Source organism: Mesoplodon mirus, assembly GCF_964341445.2.
Source record: "Mesoplodon mirus genome assembly, chromosome: 2".
NCBI lineage: Eukaryota > Metazoa > Chordata > Mammalia > Artiodactyla > Ziphiidae > Mesoplodon > Mesoplodon mirus.
Window position 1 is genome coordinate 26,659,602 of NC_138977.1, and position 21,762 is coordinate 26,681,363.

A 21,762-nucleotide genomic window follows, 5' to 3' on the forward strand; every position below is an offset into this window, starting at 1 on the left:
TATTTATTTAGCCAAATCATCGAAGATTCAGAATTAAGTAAATGCTTAAGGGACTAAAAACCACTGTATTAGTACTTTTGTGTTAAACAACTTATATATATTTGGTATTTTAGCTGTTGGTAATGCTTAAGGTAATTTGGCCTGTTATTAGAGTATCAGGTCAGCCTTGTGATTCTATTTTAAAGTGACTCATTGAATAATTGTTTTAGGTTTGCAATTTTAAGTTAAAGGTTAGTAAGTCCAGCAATATGAAAAGGTGTTTTTTTATTCAAACATTATTGAGTTCCAAACACTCTGCCAGCAACTAGGCTACTGGAATAAATAAAGTACAGTTCCTAAACAACTCACATTTTTAAACTGGAGACAGACACTTCTATAAGTAATTACAATTTTTGTAACAGTCTAAGGCATGACAGTGACACAAAGGGAACAGCAATCAAAAGAAGAAAGCAGAACCCAAACCAAGGAATCTAACAAAGAAACTAGCAGGAAATAATATTTACAGCAACTGACATTCTTACCTGGGCACTGCCACAGAGTCCTCGGTCGTCGTGAGTCCTAGCTGACCATCGCTCCCCGCACCCCAAGAAAACAGCTGGCCCCGGTCACTGAGGGCCAGACTGTGGGACTCGCCACACGCCACGTGGACAATATGCTGATCTGCCAAAGCTCCAATTTGCTCTGAAGAATAAAAAAAAATAAAAAAAAATAAACCAAAGGAGGAACATGTAAAGCCCAGAAACAGGAATTACACAGAATTAGCTTCCTAGGCAGTTGTGTTTTTCAGAGAGAACCACTACATCTGTATACTTATAAAGATTTTATATGTTTCTAAAAGGTATCCATTGAAACCCCAGCTATACTGGGTAGCACACACGCCTGGAGCGACACACACACCAGACGTTCCCTCCTGGGCCTGGTGCTTCTCCCCAGAAAGACGCCTGAAGGCTTACTATTCGCAGACGTGGAACCAGTGAGGCCCCGATGTGAGTGGGAGTGAGGCACGTGACTAAACGCAGTGGGATTGAGTGAAATTTTGCCTGGGAACAATGAGACCTCCCCCATCCAGAAAAACACCTTTCTCCCCTTGGTTCCAGAACACAATCTCTCTATATATACCTATCCAGCCAGAAGATAGAAGGATTTCTCTGAGAAAATTGGCCCAAAAGAAAAGACCCATAGCTACTGACGTTTGTGGGCCCCCCAATGAAATGTCCAGCTTCCTGCTAGTGAACAAGACTTGCCCACACACAGCTCCACTCACGTTTCAGTACCTCACTCTTAAATATAAAAGACTGGCCAAGGATCAACATATACATGAGGAAATTTTAACATAAAAGTTAAAGAGCAGGGGGCTTCCCTGGTGGCGCAGTGGTTGAGAGTCCGCCTGCCGATGCAGGGGACACGGGTTCGTGCCCCGATCCCGGAAGATCCCACATGCCGCGGAGCGGCTGGGCCCGCGAGCCATGGCCGCGGAGCCTGTGTGTCCGGAGCCTGTGCTCCGCAACAGGAGAGGCCACAGCAGTGAGAGGCCCGCGTACAGCAAAAAAAAAAAAAAAAAAAAAAAAGTTAAAGAGCAAAGGAAACAGAAGAAAATGAATTCTGAAGAAAAAAAGATCATGCAGGGAACAGAAAAAAAAATTAAGTCATTAGAAAAATAAAAGAAGACAAGAAACATTCCAACATTCAAAAAATAAAGTTATCTTGGAAAATGGAAACATGGCAGCATAAATTTAAAGGAAAAACCTTCAAAAGCAGGATGGGAAGTAAGAACTGAAATTTTCTAAGAAACAGAACAAAAAGGCAAAAAAAGAAAGAAATGAGGGGATTATTCCAAGAGGCCCAACAATGGAAAAATAAGAACTTTAAGAAGAGAATGGAGGGCTTCCCTGGTGGTGCAGTGGTTAAGGATCCACCTGCCAATGCAGGTGACATGGGTTCGAGTGCTGGTCCGGGAAGATCCCACATGCTGCGGAGCAACTAAGCCCATGCGCCACAACTACTGAGCCTGCACTCTAGAGCCCGCGAGCCACAACTACTGAGCCCGTGCACCTAGAGCCTGTGCTCCACAACAAGAGAAGCCACCGCAATGAGAAGCCCGTGCACCGCAAGAGTAGCCCCCGCGGGCCTCCCTGGTGGCGCAGTGGTTGAGAGTCCGCCTGCCGATGCAGGGGATACGGGTTCGTGCCCCGGTCTGGGAGGATCCCATGTGCCGCGGAGCGGCTGGGCCCGTGAGCCATGGCTGCTAAGCCTGTGCGTCCGGAGCCTGTGCTCCGCAACGGGAGAGGCCACAACAGTGAGAGGCCCGCGTACAGCAAAAAAAAAAAAAAAAAAAAAAAAAAGAGTAGCCCCCGCTCGCCGCAACTAGAGAAAGCCTGTGCACAGCAACGAAGACCCAACGAAGCCAAAAATAAATTAATTAAATAAATAAATTTTAAAAAGAGAGAGAATGGAAAAAACACAATAGAAAATTTCAAAGAAGAAAGACATGAAGATTGCTCATAACTGAAGGACATGAGTTTCACAGTGAAAGGACCTATTAAAACTTCAGAATAAAGACTGATAAAAACCCACTTTAGAGCACTTCAGCTTGAAATTTCAGAGAAAGTTTCTAGAAAGGAAAACAGTTTATATACAATAGAACAGGGATCAGAATGGCATCATATTTCTCAGAAGCAATACTGAAAACTAGAAAGACAATAAAGCAACGCCTTCAATTCTGAAGGAAAATGACTTCCAACCGAGAATTCCATATCTAGTCAACCATGAATCAAATGGAGGAAAGAGGAAAACAACAATTTTCAGGGATGTAAGGCTCTCAAAATATTTTATCTCCCATGCTGCCTTTCTCAGTTAGTTACATAACATCATGCCTCCAAAACAAAGGAAGATTCAGGTTCCAGTAAACAGGAACCTTACATATTAAAAGGTGAAGAACAGGGCTTCCCTGGTGGCGCAGTGGTTAAGTAGTCCGCCTGCCAATGCAGGGGACACGGGTTCGTGCCCTGGTCCGGGAGGATCCCACATGCCGCGGAGCGGCTAGGCCCGTAAGCCATGGCCACTGGGCCTGCACGTCCGGAGCCTGTGCTACGCAGCGGGAGAGGCCACAATAGTGAGAGGCCCGCGTACCGCAAAAAAAAAAAAAAAAAGAAAGGTGAAGAATATTCCCAAGACAGCTATGTAGCAGCCTATGAAGCAAAGTTGGAGGGATGCCTCCAAAGTGAAAAATGGCATACAATCTGATGAGTTTATATTATTATGAGTTTTACACTTCTGTCAGAGAATAGAGATTACTACACAAATGAAAAAAATAAAATAACTCCAGGAAACACAATGTTTTACAGGAAATAAGAGCAATCATGGTACATAAAGTCATAATAACCAAATAAATATAATTTACATAGTTAAAAATTTCTCCTGTTCTCCTGGGCCTGAGCGCCTGGCCTGATACCTCGGCTAGGATTGAGACCTGCCCCCCAATTCCTGACCTATGTCCACCATTAGCCTTTCCTGCCTGGATGTGAGTGCACCACCCCACATGACACTAATAACTTTCTCCCCGGTCTGACAGGACACTCTCTGATCTGCCACCGATTTCCTTACCTCGGTATCTGTCAATAGCATCCCTCTTGATCTTTTTTTTTTTTACCACAGCTGAGTAGTGTCAAAAGGCCACGTCTAGATTCCAATTATCATTTACTCCCAGTCTGGTCAAGCCCTAGGCAAACCAATTCCTGTCCCATCACAGACATGGAACTCCCACTACGATCAGAACACAACTTGCAGGCCCAAAGGCAGAGGTACAGTTCAGTACTGCAAAGACTTGTGGAGAATTAAACCAACAGTTGTATCAAGTCCAATTTAGTTTATTTCTCCTAGCCAGAAAACCGAGCTCATCTGATTCATACTAGTGGTCTGCTACAGTGACACTTTAATCCCTCTGCTAGAATCTACTCCCTAGGGTCGATTGGGAATGCTTCATTCACACCTCTCACTGAATACACCCCTGCCCCAGCTGGGAACATTCAGGCTGCAGTGCACATTTTCACCCGTATTCGCTTCTGATTCATTCTGTCAAGACTGTACACTGTATTTTGCAGATCATGGCAGAACCTCAACCCACGCATTGAAATAATTAAACACACTAAGGAAATATTTGGCACTTTTTGATGACAAAAGTATATTTTATCTCTGATCCTCTCACAGAAACATTTTAAGGTCTTTAGAAGTCTTTAAGGTTATCAACTCTGAACGAGCCAAGGTAATAGGGCAGAATAGCAGCAAATGTGGAATGCTGCTTACAGCAAGTCAGCAGTTCAACTGCACTTATGTTATTATGTTAATTACTGCTACTTGGCTTTTGAGCCCCAGGATAATTTCTGAATGTATTTTCAAGTTAACAGTAAGTTGGGCAGTAAACCATCACAGGGTGGTAATAGAGAAGGATGATATGAGCCTGGAGGGTAGATGGATGCTGCTGATATCAACTTAATCCTTGCAATGATCCTGTGAGGTGACAGCTCTCTAATAAGCCCCAGCTGAGAAAAAGTGTGTAGTTTGGCCAAGGTTCACAACGAATGAGTGGTGGAGCTAGGACTGGAGCCCGGGTCTTTCTGACTTCCAAGCCCATGACACCCACAAGTCTGTATCATCTTCCCTCGTGGAAAAGGACTAGGTGGATTTTAAATCAGTAACAGTAACTACGAAGTGAATACTCTAGTTACGGATAATGGGAAAATAGACTTTCTCCTCTTACTGTCTGTTCTGATGAGAAATATATCCAATAGTTTGCAGTTAACAGCATGAGCAGTTGGGTAGAAAGTACACAGCATATACAAAATCAGTGATCAATATTTGGTAGTGGGACTTCCCTGCTGGCGCAGTGGTTAAGAATCTGCCTGCTGGGCTTCCCTGGTGGCACAATGGTTGGGAGTCCATCTGCCGATGCAGGGGACACGGGTTCGTGCCCCGGTCCGGGAGGATCCCACATGCCGCGGAGCGGCTGGGTCCGTGAGCCATGGCCGCTGAGCCTGCGCGTCCGGGGCCTGTGCTCCGCAGCGGGAGAGGCCACAGCGGTGAGAGGCCCACGTACCGCAAAAAAAAAAAAAAAAAAAAAAAAAAAAAAGAATCTGCCTGCTAATGCGGGGGACACGGGTTCGAGCCCTGGCCCGGGAAGATCCCACATGCTGTGGAGTAGCTAAGCCCCTGCACCACAACTGCTGAGCAACCCCCGCTCGCCATAACTAGAGAAAGTCCGCACACAGCAACAGAGACCCAATGCAGCCAAAAATAAATAAATAAATTTATTTTAAAAAAAGGGCTTCCCTGGTGGCGCAGTGGTTGAGAGTCTGCCTGCTGATGCAGGGGACACGGGTTCGTGTCCCGGTCCGGGAAGATCCCACATGCTGCAGAGCGGCTGGGCCCGTGAGCCATGGCCGCTGAGCCTGCGCATCCAGAGCCTGTGCTCCGCAATGGGAGAGGCCACAACAGTGAGAGGCCCGCGTACCGAAAAAAAAAAAAAAAAAATTTGGTAGTAAATTTTTCATAACGCTAAAATCAAATTAAGTGTCAGCAGTTAATATGACAAAAGGGATTAGACTTTCATCACTTAGATGTCTCCTTTTTTAACTAAACATACATTTTTATTCTTATACTTTTTATCTACGTTTTTTAAATTATTTATAAAAATATACACACGCACGGATACATGTGCACACATTTAAAAGAAAAAGTCAAAGGGCATATAAATATCACAGAAACATGAAAATTTAGAAGTGAGTCAGGACAAACCTTAGGTAATCCAGCTTAGCTTCCCTTATTTCTTTAACATCTTGAATAGAATATAACCCAAGTTCCCTGCAGATCCCCAAAAAGAGAATTCTCTAGTGTCCAACTTGCCTCTGGGGCCCCTGGCTTCCCACAACTTGGCAAGCCTCTCCCTCATTTTCTTTGCTTCTGTGTCTGAAAGGTCCTATTCCCAAGCCATATTCCAACTACTTTCTTATTTTCATCTAACCATTTTGGGGGATCTGGACTATGCCTAGCAGGATCACAACTCACTTTAAAGTGACCACCCCTTCCCATAAGAGAGTTACTTCCGGGACCTCCCTGGTGGTCTAGTGGTTAAGACTCTGCACTCCCAATGCAGGGGACTCAGGCTCAATCCCTGGTCAGGGAACTAGATCCTGCATGCCGCAACTAAGATGTGGCACAGCCACGTAAATAAATAAATATATATTTTTAAATCTAATTAACAAAAAGAGAGTTACTTCCATGAGAGGAATTCTACCTCGTTCCTGAGCCAAAGCACTCAAATCAGTGTCAGCTTTTTAAAAAAATTTTTAAATTATCATACAGTAAAATTGACCTTTTGTAGTGTACAATTTTGTGAATTTAAGCACATATAGCCAGTGACACAATCAAGATACAGAACAGTTCCATCAACCCAAAAAAGTCCCTTGTATCATCCCTTAGTCACACTCTCTCCCCATCCCTAACTCCTGGTGACTACTGATATGCTTTCTATCACTACAGTTTTATATTTTCAATACTGTCACATAATGGAATCATATAGTACCTAACCTTTTAAATCTGGATTCTTTCACTCAGTATAATGCCTCTGAGATTCATCCAGGTTGTCATATGTATCAACAGTTTGTTCCTTTTTATTAGTGAGTAGTATTCTATTGGATTATGGATGTACCACAAAGCACTGTTTCCAGTTTTAAGCAATTATAAATAGAGATGCAATAAACATTCGTGTATAGGTTATTGTGTGAGAATAAGTTTTCATTTCTCTGGAGTAAATACCCAGGACTGGGTAGTTAACCTTCCTATATACAGTTGGGTTATTTTAAAAATCGAATATGATAATCTCTGCATGGATTGTTTTGTTTGGACTATTTATATTTAATATAATTATTGACATGTTTGGATTCGTGATCTACCTTTTTATTATTTGCTTTGTTTCTTCCCTGTTTTTCATCGCTCTTTTTCCCCATTCCTCCCTTCTTTTGCATTAAACATTTTCTACTTTTCCATTTTAATGTACTGTCGTTTATATTACATCTCCTTGTATAGTTACTTAAGAGAGTGCTCTAGAGATTACAATATAAATATTTAGATGTTCAAAGTCTAATTAGAATCAATAATTTACCATTTCAAGTGGAATTTAGAAACTTTCCCATGATATAGGTCTCTTTACCCCTCTCCCCTTTAAGTTACAGTCATCTTAAATATTACAATTGCATACATTGAAAACTCTATCACAATGTTATAATTTTTCATTTCAATCATCAAAATATTTTTAAAGAATTCAAGAAGAGAACAGTCTATTATATTTACCCAGATATCTACTATTTCTCTGGCTCTTCCTTCATTACTGATGTTCCAATATGCCTTCTGGTATCATTTCCCTTCTATCCAAAGAACTTCCTTTAACTATTGTTTAGTACAGGTCTGTTGGCTGTAAATTTTCTACTGTTTCCTTCATCTGAAAATGACTTTGTTCTACCTTCATTTATGAAGGCTTTTTGTTTGTTTGTTTTTGCTGAACATAGAATTCTGGGTTGACTTCTTTTATTTCAGCACTTTAAAAACACTGTGCCACTTATGGCCTCCATAGTTTCTGAAGTGAAATCCACATTCCCCTATAGGTAATATGTTGTTTTTCTTTGGCTGCTTTCAAGTATTTTCTTTGTCTTTAGTTTTTAGAAGTTTGATTATGATCTGTCTTGATGTAGGTTTCTTTGGATGTATCTTGCTTGGTCTACTGACTTCTTGAATCTGTATATTTATGTCCTTCACCAACTTTGGAAATTTTTCAGCCATTATCATTTTCAGCACCACATTTTTTTCTCTTCTCCTGCTAAGACTGACATGAATGTTAGACCTTCTGTTCTTGTCTCACAAGCCCCTAAAACCCTGTTAATTTTTTTCTCAATATTTTTAACCTTTATTACTCAGTTTGAATAATTTCTATTGATTTATCTTCAACTTCACTGATTTTTTCCTCTGTCATCTCCATTCTCCTATTGAAACCATCCAGTGAGTTTTTCATTTTGGTTATTGTATTGGTTCTTCTTTATATCATCTATTTCTTGGCAAAGAATTTCATTTGCCCATTTGTTTCCCAACAGTTTGAGCCAGTTTGTTGGAACATTTGTACAATAGCTGCTTTAAATAAAGTCTTCATCAGATAATCCCAACATCTATGTCATTCCAGCATTAGCATCTGTTCTCTCCCCCCATGCTAGTGGAGATTTCCCTGGGTTTTCATATGCTGAGTATGATTGTATCATGAACATTTTGAATATTATAAGACTGTGGGTCTTATTAAATCTTCTGGAAAATGGTAACCCTTTTGTTTTATTTTTCAAAGCCTTTGCATGCTATTTGGACGTGTGTCCTGCATGCGCCACATAGTGGCCAGTCTGGAACCTGAGTGGTGGTCTATTAGGTAAATTCTCAAAGTCACTTACATGCTAAGTAGGATTAGATCCACACATACAGCTCAGGGATGAGCCCAAGAGTTCATAGGTAACTATATGGAGTTGCTTTCCCAAGCTCCTCCTTCTCTGAGATCTCTGATACTTTCAGGTTTCCTGGAGCTCCCTTTTTAGCCCACATACTGTACTTCCACAGTTGTGCTTGCTTCTGGGCCAAATGGCAGGAAGACCAGAGGGGGCAAATGGTAAACACATTGCCGGTTCAGTGGTACTTTGCGTTCTGGTCTTCTGTCCCAATCCACCTGCTATTATTTGCTTTTCAGAGTACTGAAATAGCTGCTCCATGCATTGGATCAAGGTTTTATAGTTGCATTCAGTAGGAGTGACAGGAAGGAGGAATGTGCTTACTCTGCCCTGCCTGGAACTAGAAACCCAGAGTCTGACTTTTAAAGTAACAATTTTTTTTCCTGCTATTTGTGTGTGTTCACAAACTGTCTTTGTTCCACTTGGCTAAATTAAAAAAAAAAAAATTCAAAGGCACAGATTTCCCACAAACGTTCAAACTACAATTGTGTTTAACCTAAGAGCTGGATTCCCGGCTGTGGGCAGTATCTCTGAGCAGCTGATGCTTCACTTAGGTTATCTGAGCATATCAAACACTTATTTGCTTGATCCTATGCTTGACTGCCCAACAATCATTATTAACAATGATTAATCATTAAACAATCATTAAACCAAATCTTTTTAACTAAAGAATCAGAGAGAAAGATTAATTACGACAAAATTCAGAGTAGTAGGTCTCAGTTCAGGGCCAGGTGACTTTAATATTGGGCTTTAATGTTCACATACAAAGCCTGAAAACACTTATACACCATGAAACATGTTTGAGAATTTTTTTAAGCCATAAATCTAAATTTACCATGTATGCATTTAGATGCAATAAGCCAAAATCACTAAGTCAATTAAAACATATGGAGGCCTGTCACAAGCAATGGGAAGGGAGAAGACTTTGTGTTTCTCAGTCATTAGCACTTCACTAGTCAGAATAAGATCAGCTGCAGTGACTCAGTTATTTTTAGGAACTCAGAATCGCCAACTATGGCATAATCTAATGCTGTAAAAGGATTTTAATAGAGAAAGATTGTAAATTAGAAAGCTACCTCACAGCTCTGATAGAGGGAACCCTAAAAGCAGAAGGGACCACTGCAGCGGTGATACAGTGGCATATATAACTGTGTATAGTTAAATGCCCAAGTCCACCAGTTGATAATTCAAGACCCCTCCAAGAAGACTGGAATCTTAATCCTCAGCACAAAATATTAACAGTCCCCCAAAGTTCAGCTCACAGGTTACCATGGATGTTTTCTCCTTCACAAAACTTTTGCTTTTTGTGCAATGACAGCTCTGGAGCACCTGCTTGGGTACCTACAAGAACTGGAGTGTAAGCTCCAGAAGACTGTCTCTCATTAAAGAAATGCTGGGGAACACCTGTTGAATATATAAAGTCTCTAGTATCAAAACGCAAAGTCAGGCTTTAAGATGTCTCAAATGACTGCCAAAAAAGAATTACATATTACGGTGCTATAATTCCTAATAAGGAGGGGAAAACAAACTGGTTATTTCAGATCACTGGAGGAGTTCAGGGGTATTTCCAAGCATTATCACCCTTTATGGGGGAATGGAGAAACTAAAACATTTTCGAAAGATCCATGAATCAGAGAAGTGACAGAACCAAGACCAATCCATTTAGAAAATAAATTAATCTGCACTGAATTTACTAATACAAATAGAACATTGTTAAGAAAGCCCAGTCCACCCTGCCGCACCGCCCCTGCCAGCCAGACCTGTATGTCTCCTTTACTACATGAGGCTTCCTCACATAGGCGTAATCAATTATGACCTCCATTTCCAGCCCCTCTCTCCCCTCTGGAGAATGGGGGGTAGGGCTGAAAATTCCAAGCCTCTAATCATGGCTGGATCTTTCTGGTGACCAGGACCCACCCAGGAGCCCAACAAGAGTCACCTCATTAGAACAAAAGATGGGGCATTCCCTGGTAGCCTAGTGGTTAGGATTTCGAGGGCCCGGGTTCAATCCCTGGTCAGGGAACTGAGATTCTGCAAGCTGCACAGCGTGGCAAAAAAAAAAAAAAAAAAAAAGATGCTCCTAGTACTCTCATCACTTAGAAATTCACAAGGGTTTCAAGAGCCCTGCACCAAGGAATGGGGGGGCACAATATATATATTAACTTAACACTAGCATTACTTTACCTTCTTAGATCTCAATTTTTTTTTTTTTTTTTTTTTTTTTGCGGTACGCAGGCCTCTCACTGTTGTGGCCTCTCCCACTGCGGAGCACAGGCTCCAGACGCGCAGGCTCAGCGGCCATGGCTCACGGGCCCAGCCGCTCCGTGGCATGTGGGATCTTCCTGGACCGGGGCACCAACCCATGTCCCCTGCATTGGCAGGCGGACTCTCAACCACTGCGCCACCAGGGAAGCCCAGAGCTCAAATTTTTTAACTTTGGCCTCCTTGCAAGGCAGCCAAAACCCATGGATGACCCAAAAGAGAATAAAAAACCCTCTATATGAAATCACAAAATAAACTGAGATGCTGACATGTTTTAACTATGCAATCACAACAAAATACTTTCCATCCCACTTCTTTTCCAAGAGGCTGTGTTAAAAGTATTTTTTACTCACCATTTAAACTGTAGGAAATGTAAAAATTATAGCAATCAAAATTTGACTATCTTTTAGAAAAAAAAGAAAGCCCAGAAAATTGAAGTTATGATACAAATCCAAACTATATCTCCCAAAAAAGTAAAGAGTAGACACCTGATGTTAGTATACGACCAATCAGTACAAACTTTAAGGCAAGCATTTTGACAATATTCCAGAAGCTTTAGAATTCTGCATGTTCCTTGATCCAACAGTTGAATTTCTACAAATGTATCCTAAAGGAATACTATATACTGCATTGCTACTAACAGAGAAAAATTATAAATTGAGATTATACATTATAAATTGAAATATGCAGTCATTAGAAAGACTGATACAGATCAGTATGAACATCATCATGGAAAAATATTCATGACATATTAAGTGGAAAAGAAAGTTACAAAGAAGTATTACAGTGTGACTCCATTTGAAAATTACACTGATGTTTAAAAAATATTGGAAGGATATATTTCAAGGCAATAATGTTTTTTGTTCAGGGTGGTAGAATTAAAGAGTAAAACACTCTTATTTGCTTCTTGCTTATGGGTATTTAAACTGTGAGCAATACACATGTATTACTTTTGTAACAGGGAAAATTTTTAAGCCTTTTTAAAAGGACTTTTTACCACTTCCCTCTCTTATTCACATCTTTTTTCAGCAACTTGAATTTTTTTCATGTGATGTAGCAACAGGAGACCATTTCCAAGACTGCAGATTGCTTACTATTTTAGACTATATGCTACCATATAAACAATATCTCTGTGCAATCACAATGCAAGATGAGATGCTTCTGGAGGGGCTTCCTAAAGATACTTAATCCCACTTGATGTTTAAAGATTGGGTAAATTTTTATCACAGCAGGCAAAACATCCCTGCACTGAGATCTATCTATTTTATCGATGGAATTGTAGTCCTCTGTCCATTTTCTTTTAAAAATGTGTGTATATAAACTTTCCAATCAGAATACAGAGACAGTCAGATTGGATTGATGCTCAAGACCCAACTCTATGCAGTCTTTTTTAAAAACCTCTTTAAATATAAACACAGAAAAATAAAACGCAAATGGATGGAAAATGATATACCATGCTAACACTAATGAAAAGAAAGCTGAAATTGCTATATTCATACGAGGCAAGATAGATTTCAAAACAATGAATACTATCAGGGATAAAGAATGATATTTCATGATGTTAAAAGGAACAATTCATCATGAAGATCTGACGATCTTAAATATCTACATACCTAATAATAGAGCTTTAAAATACATATAGCAAAACTGATAGAGCCAGAAGACATAATCAAATCAGCAATAATAGTCAAAGATTAACACTATTCTCTCAGTAACTGATATAACAAGTAAACAGAAAATCAATAAATATACAGAAGATCTGAACAACACTATCACCCAACTTGTCTAATTGACATTTATAAAACACTCTATCCATCAACAACAAGACACACAACCTTTTCCACTGCACACAGAGTACTTACCAAGATAGACCACATTCTGGGCCATAAAACAAATCTGAATAAATTTAAAAGGCCTGAAATCATATAAAATATGTACCCTGACCACAGAGTATTAAACTAGAAATCATTAACTGACAAATATCAGTAAAATCCCTATACATTTGGATGTTAAACTACACACTTCTAAATAACCTATGGGTCAAAGAAGAAATCATAAGAGAAATTATTACAAAATATTTTGAACTGAATAAAAATAAAAACATCAAATTAAAATTTGTGGAATACAGGTAAAGTGATGCTTAAAGGAAATTTTTAACATGAAATACTTATTAAAATAGAAGTGGCAAATCAGTGATTTAAATTTTGCATTAATAGAAAAAATACAGTAAATTAAGCACAGTAAACAAAAGGAAATAATATAAAAGCACAAATCAATGAAACAAAGAAAACCAAAAAAGATTAAATATAATCACTAAAACCAAAACTTTTTCTTTTAAAATATTAATAAAACAGATTAACCCCTAGCCAGTCTAACCAGGAAACAGAGAAGACACAAATTGCCTATATCAGGAAAAGAAATGTTACAGACATGAAAAGGATAATAAGGGAATATTGTGAACTATTTTTTGCTAATAAGTTTGATAACCTAGGTGAAGTAGACAAATTCCTTGAAAGAATACAAACTATGAAAACTCACCTAAGATGAAACAGATAATCTAATTAGTCCTACATCTTCTTTAAAAATTGAAATTTTAACTTAAAAATGTCCCCACAAAGAAAACTGTAGCCTCAGATGGCTTTACTGATGATCCTACCAACTGTTTAAGTAAAAAATAATAACCTCTAATAAACCTGTATAGAATATAGACAAACTCTTCTAGAAAACAGAAGAGCAAACACTTCCCAACTCATTTTATGAGGCTAGCATTACCCACGTAACAAAGCCAAAGGCACTGCAAGAAAAGAAAACAATAATCCTTATGAACATAAAATGCACAAATCCTAATAGAATTTTTAGAAATCAAAAGCAGCAATATATAAAAATTACCAAGTGAGATTTATTCGATATGTGCAAGGTTGGTTTAATACTCAAAAATAATCAATGTATTTCACCATCTTAACAGACAAAAATGAAAAGCCCAAAAAGAAAAAAGAAAAGCAATACCATCACTTCAATAGGTTCAGAATAGCATTTGACAAAATTCAACACTCATGATTTTTTACAAAATGAATAAATATCAGAGAATTTCCTCAACTTGATAAAAGGCATCCAAGAAAAACCCACTGCTAACATCACACTTAACGGTGAAAACTAATGCTTTCTCTCTAAAATCAAGAACAAAGTAAGGATGTCCTTTTTTTTTTTTTTTTAACAACCTCTATTCATCACTGTACTAGAGTTCATTCTGTAAAATAAGGCAAAAAATAAAATAAAATAAAACAAAAGACATATAGACTGGGAAGGAAGAAATAAAACTGACTTGATTTATAGACATTGTCATTTATGTAGAAATTCCTAAGGAGTCTACAAAAAAACATAACTAGAACTATTAAGAGAATTTGGCAAAGTGATTCAAGATCAATACACAAAAAATTAACCATATTTCTATAAACTACCAAAAATTAGAAATACCATGTGTAATAACATCAAAAACATTATAAATTTAGGAACAAACTATGTGCAAGACCTGTACACTGAGAAAGTACAAAATATTGCTAAGAAAAATTAAAGAAGACCCCAAAATGGAGAATATAACATGTTCATAAATCACAAGATTCAATATCATTAAGATGTCAATCCTCCCCAAATTGATCTATAGATTCAGTGCAATCCTAATAAAAATCCCAGCAGGTTTTTTGGTAGAAACTGAAAAGCTGGTTCTCAGATATATATGCAAAAGCCAAGGACCTAGCATAGCCAAAACAGTTCTGAAAAAGTTAGAGGATTTATACTATTGCACTACATACTCTGAAGACTTAGTATAAAGCTACAGTAATCTACATAGTGTAGAACTAAGGATAGACATGTACATTAAAAGCATAGAATGTCTAGAGATAGACCACCACACATATGACCAATTGGTTTTCAAAGGTGCCAAGGTAAGTCAGTGTGGGATAAAGTCTTTTCAGCAACTGTACTGAAAACTGGATATCCATATGCAAAACATGAACCCTGTCTAGAGGTAGACCACCACACATATGGTCAACTGGTTTTCAAAGGTGCCAAGGTAATTCAGTGGCAGATAAAGTCTTTCCAACAATGGTACTAGAAACTGGATATTCATATGCAAAAAAAATGGATCACAGGCCTACACGTAAGCGCTAAACTATAAAATTTGAAGAAGAAAACTTAGGAGAAAAATCACTGTAATCTTGAGTTAGGTAAATCCTTAGGACATAGAAAGCATAAGTCATAAAAGCTAAAACTGATAACTGGATTTCATCAAAATAAAACGTTTTGCTCTTCAAAAGACACTGTTAAGAAAATGAAAAGGAAAACCACTGATTGAAAGAAAATATTTTCAAAATGTATCTCTGATAAAAGACTTGTAATTGTTCTTTATATATTCAGGATACATCTCAAAAATAGGAAAAGCAATTTGATTTCTTAACAGGCAAAATATCTGAATATATACTTTGCCAAAAATAAGACATATGAATGGCTAAAAATAAGCATGTGAGAAGTTGCTGAAGATCATTAGTCACTAGCAAAATGTAGATTAGAACCCCAAGGAGACTCCATTATATATCAATTCGAATGGCTAAAATTGAAAAGACTTGGGACTTCCCTGGTGGCACAGTGGTTAAGAATCCACCTGCCAATGCAGGGGACACGGGTTCGAGCCCTGGTCCGGGAAGATCCCACATGTCGTGGAGCAACTAAGCCCGTGCACCACAACTACTGAGCCTGTGCTCTAGAGCCTATGAGCCACTACCGAAGCCTGTGCACCTAGAGCCTGTGCTCTGCAACAAGAGAAGCCGCCACAGTAAGAAGCCCGCAAACCACAACAAAGAGTAGCCCCCGCTCGCTGCAACTAGAGAAAGCCCGCGCGCAGCAACGAAGACCCAACGCAGCCATAAACAAACAAACAAACAAACAAATAAATAAAAGACTGACAATACCAAGTGATGGTGAGAATGGGAAGCAGCTAGAACTTTTATAAACTGCTGGTGTAGGTACGGTCACTGGAAATCTGGCAGTTTCTTATAAAGTCAAACATACACTTACCATATGAACCAGCAATCCAAATTCTAGGAATCTGCTGAAGAAAAATGAAAACATACGTCTACACAAGGACTTGTACTCAAATGTTCACAGCAGATTTACTCACAAAAGCCCAAATCTGGAAAAAACCCAAATGTCCATCAACTGGTTAACGGATAAACAATGTGGTATATCCATAAAATGGAGTAATACTCAGCAAACCAGCTACTGATGCAACAATACAGAAAGAACCTCAAAAGCATTATTCTAAGAAACCAGACACAGGAGACTACCTCATGCATGATTCCATTTGTATAAAATTCTGGAAGTGTCAAAACTATGGTGACAGGAATTCCCTGGCTGTCCAGAGGTTAGGATTCCATGCTTCCACTGCAGGGGGCATGGGTTTGATCCCCGGTTGGGGAACTAAGATCCCACATGCTGCACAGCATGGCCAAAAATAAATTTAAAAAACAAAACAAAAAACTATGGTGACAAAAAGTAGATACAGGGAAAGTAGTTGGTGTGGAGATGGAATAGACTACAAAGGGAATAAGAGAAGTTTTGGTGGATGAAAAAATGTTCTCTTTCATGATTGCAGTGGTGGTTACCTGATTCTCTATGACTTCAAAACTCATTAAATTGTACACTTAAAATTGGTGAATCCTAGAGTATGTAAATTATATTTCAATAGAGCTGTTCCAGTGATTTCCAGTGACCGTGCCACTTTACATTCATACCAACAGTTTATAAAAGTTCTAGTTGCCCCCCCATTCTCACCATCACTTGGTATTGTCAGTCTTTTTAATGTTAGCCATTCAAATTGATATATAGTGGAATATTAGGGGTCTCAATAGAGCTGTTAAAAATAAAGTACACCAGAAAAAGTATGAGCTTATCATATACAAGATATTTTATTAGGGGTCAAAAAAGAAATAAGATTAGTTCTGCACTCAAGTTCACTCTGACTGAAGAGGCAAACAAGGCATATGAACTGATGTTACAGCCCAGTGTAATGAAAGACACATGTGCAGACTGCTAAAAGCAGCCCACGTGAGAGGCATCTAATCCAGCCTGTGGTGGAGGGGAGAGAGAGTTAGGAAAGGCTCCTTGGAAGAGGTAACATCCAAGATGTGCCCTGAGTGATAAAGAGCTAGTCTTTCACTCATTCATTCATCTATCCATCCAAAGTGACCCAAAGTCTGTAACAGCAGATTTAAAGATTTCATCATAATGAAGTAAATCCAAAGACAAAAATGGGTAAAGCACATTATGAGAGGACAAAGGATGAGTAACAAAACCAGCCTGAGAGGGCCTAGGGAAAGCTTCCTGGGAGTAATCACACAGAGTGGAGTCTCTAAGGCAGTGATTCACAACAGAAAATGAGCAGCAGAAATCGCTTAGGAAACTTTTTCTAAATACGTATACCTGAGCCCATCCCAGCTTCCAGAATCAGAAAATTTTAGGCAAGAAGAACAGACATCTGTATTTTTTTTTTAAGTTGCCCAGGTGATTCTGATATTAAGAAACACTGCACTGAAAAGCTTCACAACACTGGATTTGGCAACGATTTCTTGGACACCAAAGGCACAGGCAACCAAAGAAAAAAACAAACAGGACTTCATTAAAATTTAAATATTTTGTTCATCAAAAGATACTATCAACAGAGTAAAAAAGGCAACCCACAGAATGGGAGAAAATATTTCCAACTCACATATCTGATACGGGAATAATATATAAAGAACTTGTAAAACACAACAAAAAATAAACAACCCGATTCAAAAATTGGCAAAGGACTTAAATAGACATTTCTCCAAAGAACATATATAAATGGCCAATAAGCACACGAAAAGGTTCCCAATATCACTAATCATCAGGGAAATGTAAATCAAAACTACAATGAGATACCACCTCACATTCATGAGGATAGCTACTATCAAAAAAACAGAAAATAACAAGCGATGGTAAGGATGTCCTTGTGCACTGCTGGTAAGAATGTAAAAAGGTACAGCCCCTACAGAAACCAGTATGGCAGTTCCCCCCTCAAAATTAAAAATCTGGCAATTCCACTTCCAGGTATATACCCAAGAGAAATGAAAGTAGGGTCTCCAAGAGATTTGTATACACATGCTCTTGGAAGTATTATTCACAACTGCTAAAAAGAGAAAGCAACCCAAATGTCTGCTGATGGATGAATGGATTTTTTTTAAATGCAGTATATCATACATTGGCCTATGGTTCAGCCTTAAAAAGAAACTTCTGACACATGTTACAAAATGGATTATATGAAGTATGTAGTTAAAGTAGTCAAATTCATAGAGACAGAAAACAGAGTGGCGGTTGGGGGGATGGGGAGGAAATGAGGAGTCATTGTTTCAGTTTTACAAAATGAAGAGTTTTGGAGATAGACGGTGGTGACGGTGGCGACAGCACAACATTGTGAATGTATTTAATACCACCAAACTGTACACCGGAAAATGGCTAAGGTGGTAAAGTTCATGTTAGGTATATTTTACCACAATAAAAAAAAGAAACACTGCATTGATTCTGAACTTGTTATCTACATGGAGCACCCACTATATCAGTAACAGTAAAATAGGCAACTTTTTTTTTTTTTTTTTTTTTTTTTTTTTTGCAGTACGCGGGTCTCTCCCTGTTGTGGCCTCTCCCGTTGCGGAGCTCAGGCTCCGGACGCGCAGGCTCAGCAGCCACGGCTCATGGGCCCAGCCGCTCCGCAGCATGTGGGATCTTCCCGGACCGGGGCACGAACCCGTGTCCCCTGCATCAGCAGGCGGACTCTCCCACTGCGCCACCAGGGAAGCCCCGCCAGCACTTATGGACTGCTTCCTATGTGCCAGGAACTGTTTTAAGCGCTTTATGGTTTATCTCATTTATCTCCACGGCAACCCTATGAGGTAGGCACTCTTAGAAACAGATCTGCATTTTTAGAAACCTCTCAGGCCCTCAAACACTACTAGCAAAAATGTAGAATGGTGCAACTACTTTGGAAAATAGTTGCCAGCTCCTCAAAAAGTTAAACAGAGAGTTACCCTATAACCCAACAATTCCACTCCTAGGTAGGTATCTAAGAGAAATGAAAACATATACCAACATAAAAACCTCTGCACAAATGTCCGTAGCATTAATTGATTGAAAGTATAAACAAAATGTGGTGTATTTATACAATGGAATACTATTTGGCAAGGAAAAGGAATGAGGTAGTGATATATATGCTACAACATTGATGAACCTCGGAACGTTATGCTAAAAGAAGCCAACCACAAAAGACCACATACTGTATGATTCTATTTACATGAAAAGTCCAGAAAATCTATAGAGACAGAAAGTAAATTAGCAGTTGCCTAAGGGCTAGGGGTTGGGGGGAAAGAGCTGCATGAATGCTAATGGGTATGGGGTTTCTTTTCGGAGTGATGAAACTGTTCTAAACTTGACTGTACAACTCTGTGAATATAATAAAAAACCACTGAATTGTACGCCTTAAGTGGGTAAGTTGTTTAATATGTGAATTACATCAATAAAGATATTATTAAAAATCAAAAGTATCTCGGGGTCGGGGAATGGGTCCACACTTTAGTCAGCAGACTGTCATAGCAATACACGTGCAATTGTCCACCACAGATGTAATCATATGGCTTCTCATTCTGGAATACTTAACAGTTTTAGGGTTACAAAAGAAACTTCATACCTATTTGGGTAAGGGAACTAACACACTGCAGGATATCTATGCTCAATATATTTAGGTCCCTAGCAGCAACAACACATTTGCAACTGATCTGCAAATACTTCAGACCCTAAAAGCAAATTCGGCAAACCTGATGCAGGAGAGCAGGCAGGATTTCTAGGGGTGACCTTTCTGTCTCAGCTCCTTCACACGTGTAGACATGCAGATCATGACAGCCACCAAGCAAATGCCTGACAGCTGGAGCTGTGTGAGCCTGTCTAGAAATGAATTCCACATAACAGCCACAGGAAGGAAAAATGAAAGGTACATAGTTCATTAAAACAAAGTTTGGGCTTGATTTTATTGGATCCTATAATCCTTAATTAGTAACTCTTTGTTTCTTTTCACAATATAATCATTTATTCAAAAAATAATTACTAAAGTTTGCACTGACTATGTGCAATATACTGTTCTAGGTACTGGGGATGCAAAACAAAGCCCTGACCCTCAAGGAGCTTAAACAACTACGAGAGGGAGAGAGAGGATATAAATGAATGTGAACGTAGTATATCAGACAGGGATAAACTATGAAGAAAGCAGGGAATAGAAATAAGGAGGTGCTGGGAGAGGGGCAGGGATAGAAAATACACAGGGCAGTGAAAGGAGGGGAAAGGGAAGGGGCAGGGAGTCGAAGACGACTTTCAACTTTTTGATCTGAAGAATGGATCTGCCATTTACAAAAATGGAAAAACAGGGTGAGGAATGGGTTTAAGGGAGGAAAATCAGTTTGGCTTTGGATATGTTAAATTTAAGATGTCAATTATACATCCAAGTGGAGATTTTAAGTGGACATCAAGCTTGGAATTCGGTGAAGTTCAGGCTGGAAATAATTTGTGAGTCAACAGTATAAAGACGGTACTTAAAGCTTTATCCTGTGACTATCCATTATATTTAATTCAACCTATTCCCTAGAGGATGAGTAAGCTGTTTCTGCTATTTTGCCAGTAAAAATACTGCTGCAATAAGCAACCTTAGAAATATTCCCTTATGCTATATACTGACATTTTTATTCGAGTAGGGAAGCCTCCTAAAAATGGAACTGCTGATTCAAACGGTATGACCATTTTCAATTTTACTAAAAACAGCCAGCTCATCTACAAAAAGATTGTAGCAGCTCACACTTCCTCAATCAGCACATGACAGTGCCCATTTTCCAAGACCAGCGAGCAGTGGATATTACTCTTAAATTTTTTGCCAATCAAATGGCTGAAAAAATGGTATCTTGTTTTAATTTTAATTTCCCTGAACATATTTGCATATATTCATTGGCTATTTGCAAGCGCTCCTCTGTAAGGTGTCCGCTTCGCTACAGGGCTGCGTATGTTTTCAATTTGAAGATGTGCTGATATATTAGAAATATGAAACAGTTACCTGGTCATTTGTGGCAATTATGTCCCCCAGTCTATGACTCGTCACTTGGCTTCATTTATGAATGCCTTATGTCATAAGAAAAATTTTCATGTTCACGCAAATCTGCCCATCATTTACTTTATGGCTTCTGAACCACTTTTCGCACTTGAGAAGCCCCAAGGTCCCAAACACATTCCCCTATTATTTTTGTAGTTTTACTTTTTACACTTGTGTCTTTCATACATCTGGAAGTTACTTTTGAATACGGAGTGAGCCAGGGAGTCTAGATGTGTTTGGAGGCGAATAGCCAATTATATCAACAGCATTTATTAAGTAAACCATTCTTTCCTGCATAGTAAGTGCCTGTTATCATATGTCTGACTTACTGGCGTAGCCATGCAACAATGACCAGAAAAGAATTCTGCATAGAAGCCTAAGGAAAGTCACAGCGCCCTAGTACTTTATATAAATATGCAAATTACACAGAGCAGTGACACATACAATTCAAAGTCAAGAATGCATTCAGGGAAGGAAACCACCTTAACGGTGAAAGATAACAGAAGCATGGCTTCTTCTGGACGTGTGGCTCTGGCCTCGCTGTGATGCTCCATCCAGAGCAAGGGACAGAGGGTAGGCACTTAAACTAAAAACAGAAAAGGATTCATCGGTCTTGAAGTCTCTGGCTTCCTCCAGTCTCTCCTGTCACAAAGCTTTCACCGGTGGGTTCCATCCACCCGCACTAAAGCCTGAAGCTCTCCCTGGCTAGACACCTGGGGATCAGTCCTAAGGTCTCATGACAGCTCTGTTTGGCTGCAACAGGTGTGTCCTCTC

At 39.2% G+C, this 21,762-nt stretch overlaps 1 protein-coding gene across 6 annotated transcripts in view; it reads right to left on the reverse strand.

Annotated features, from left to right (window-relative positions):
- The window catches only part of HERC3 (HECT and RLD domain containing E3 ubiquitin protein ligase 3), a 142,496-nt gene that overhangs the window by 95,168 nt on the left and 25,566 nt on the right, over nucleotides 1-21,762 (reverse strand). For all 6 annotated transcript variants that reach the window (XM_082611401.1, XM_082611402.1, XM_082611398.1 and 3 more), the window contains exon 4: nucleotides 522-681. In XM_082611401.1, the coding sequence (XP_082467527.1) occupies nucleotides 522-681 (160 nt within the window). The remainder of the gene's footprint in view (nucleotides 1-521; nucleotides 682-21,762) is intronic.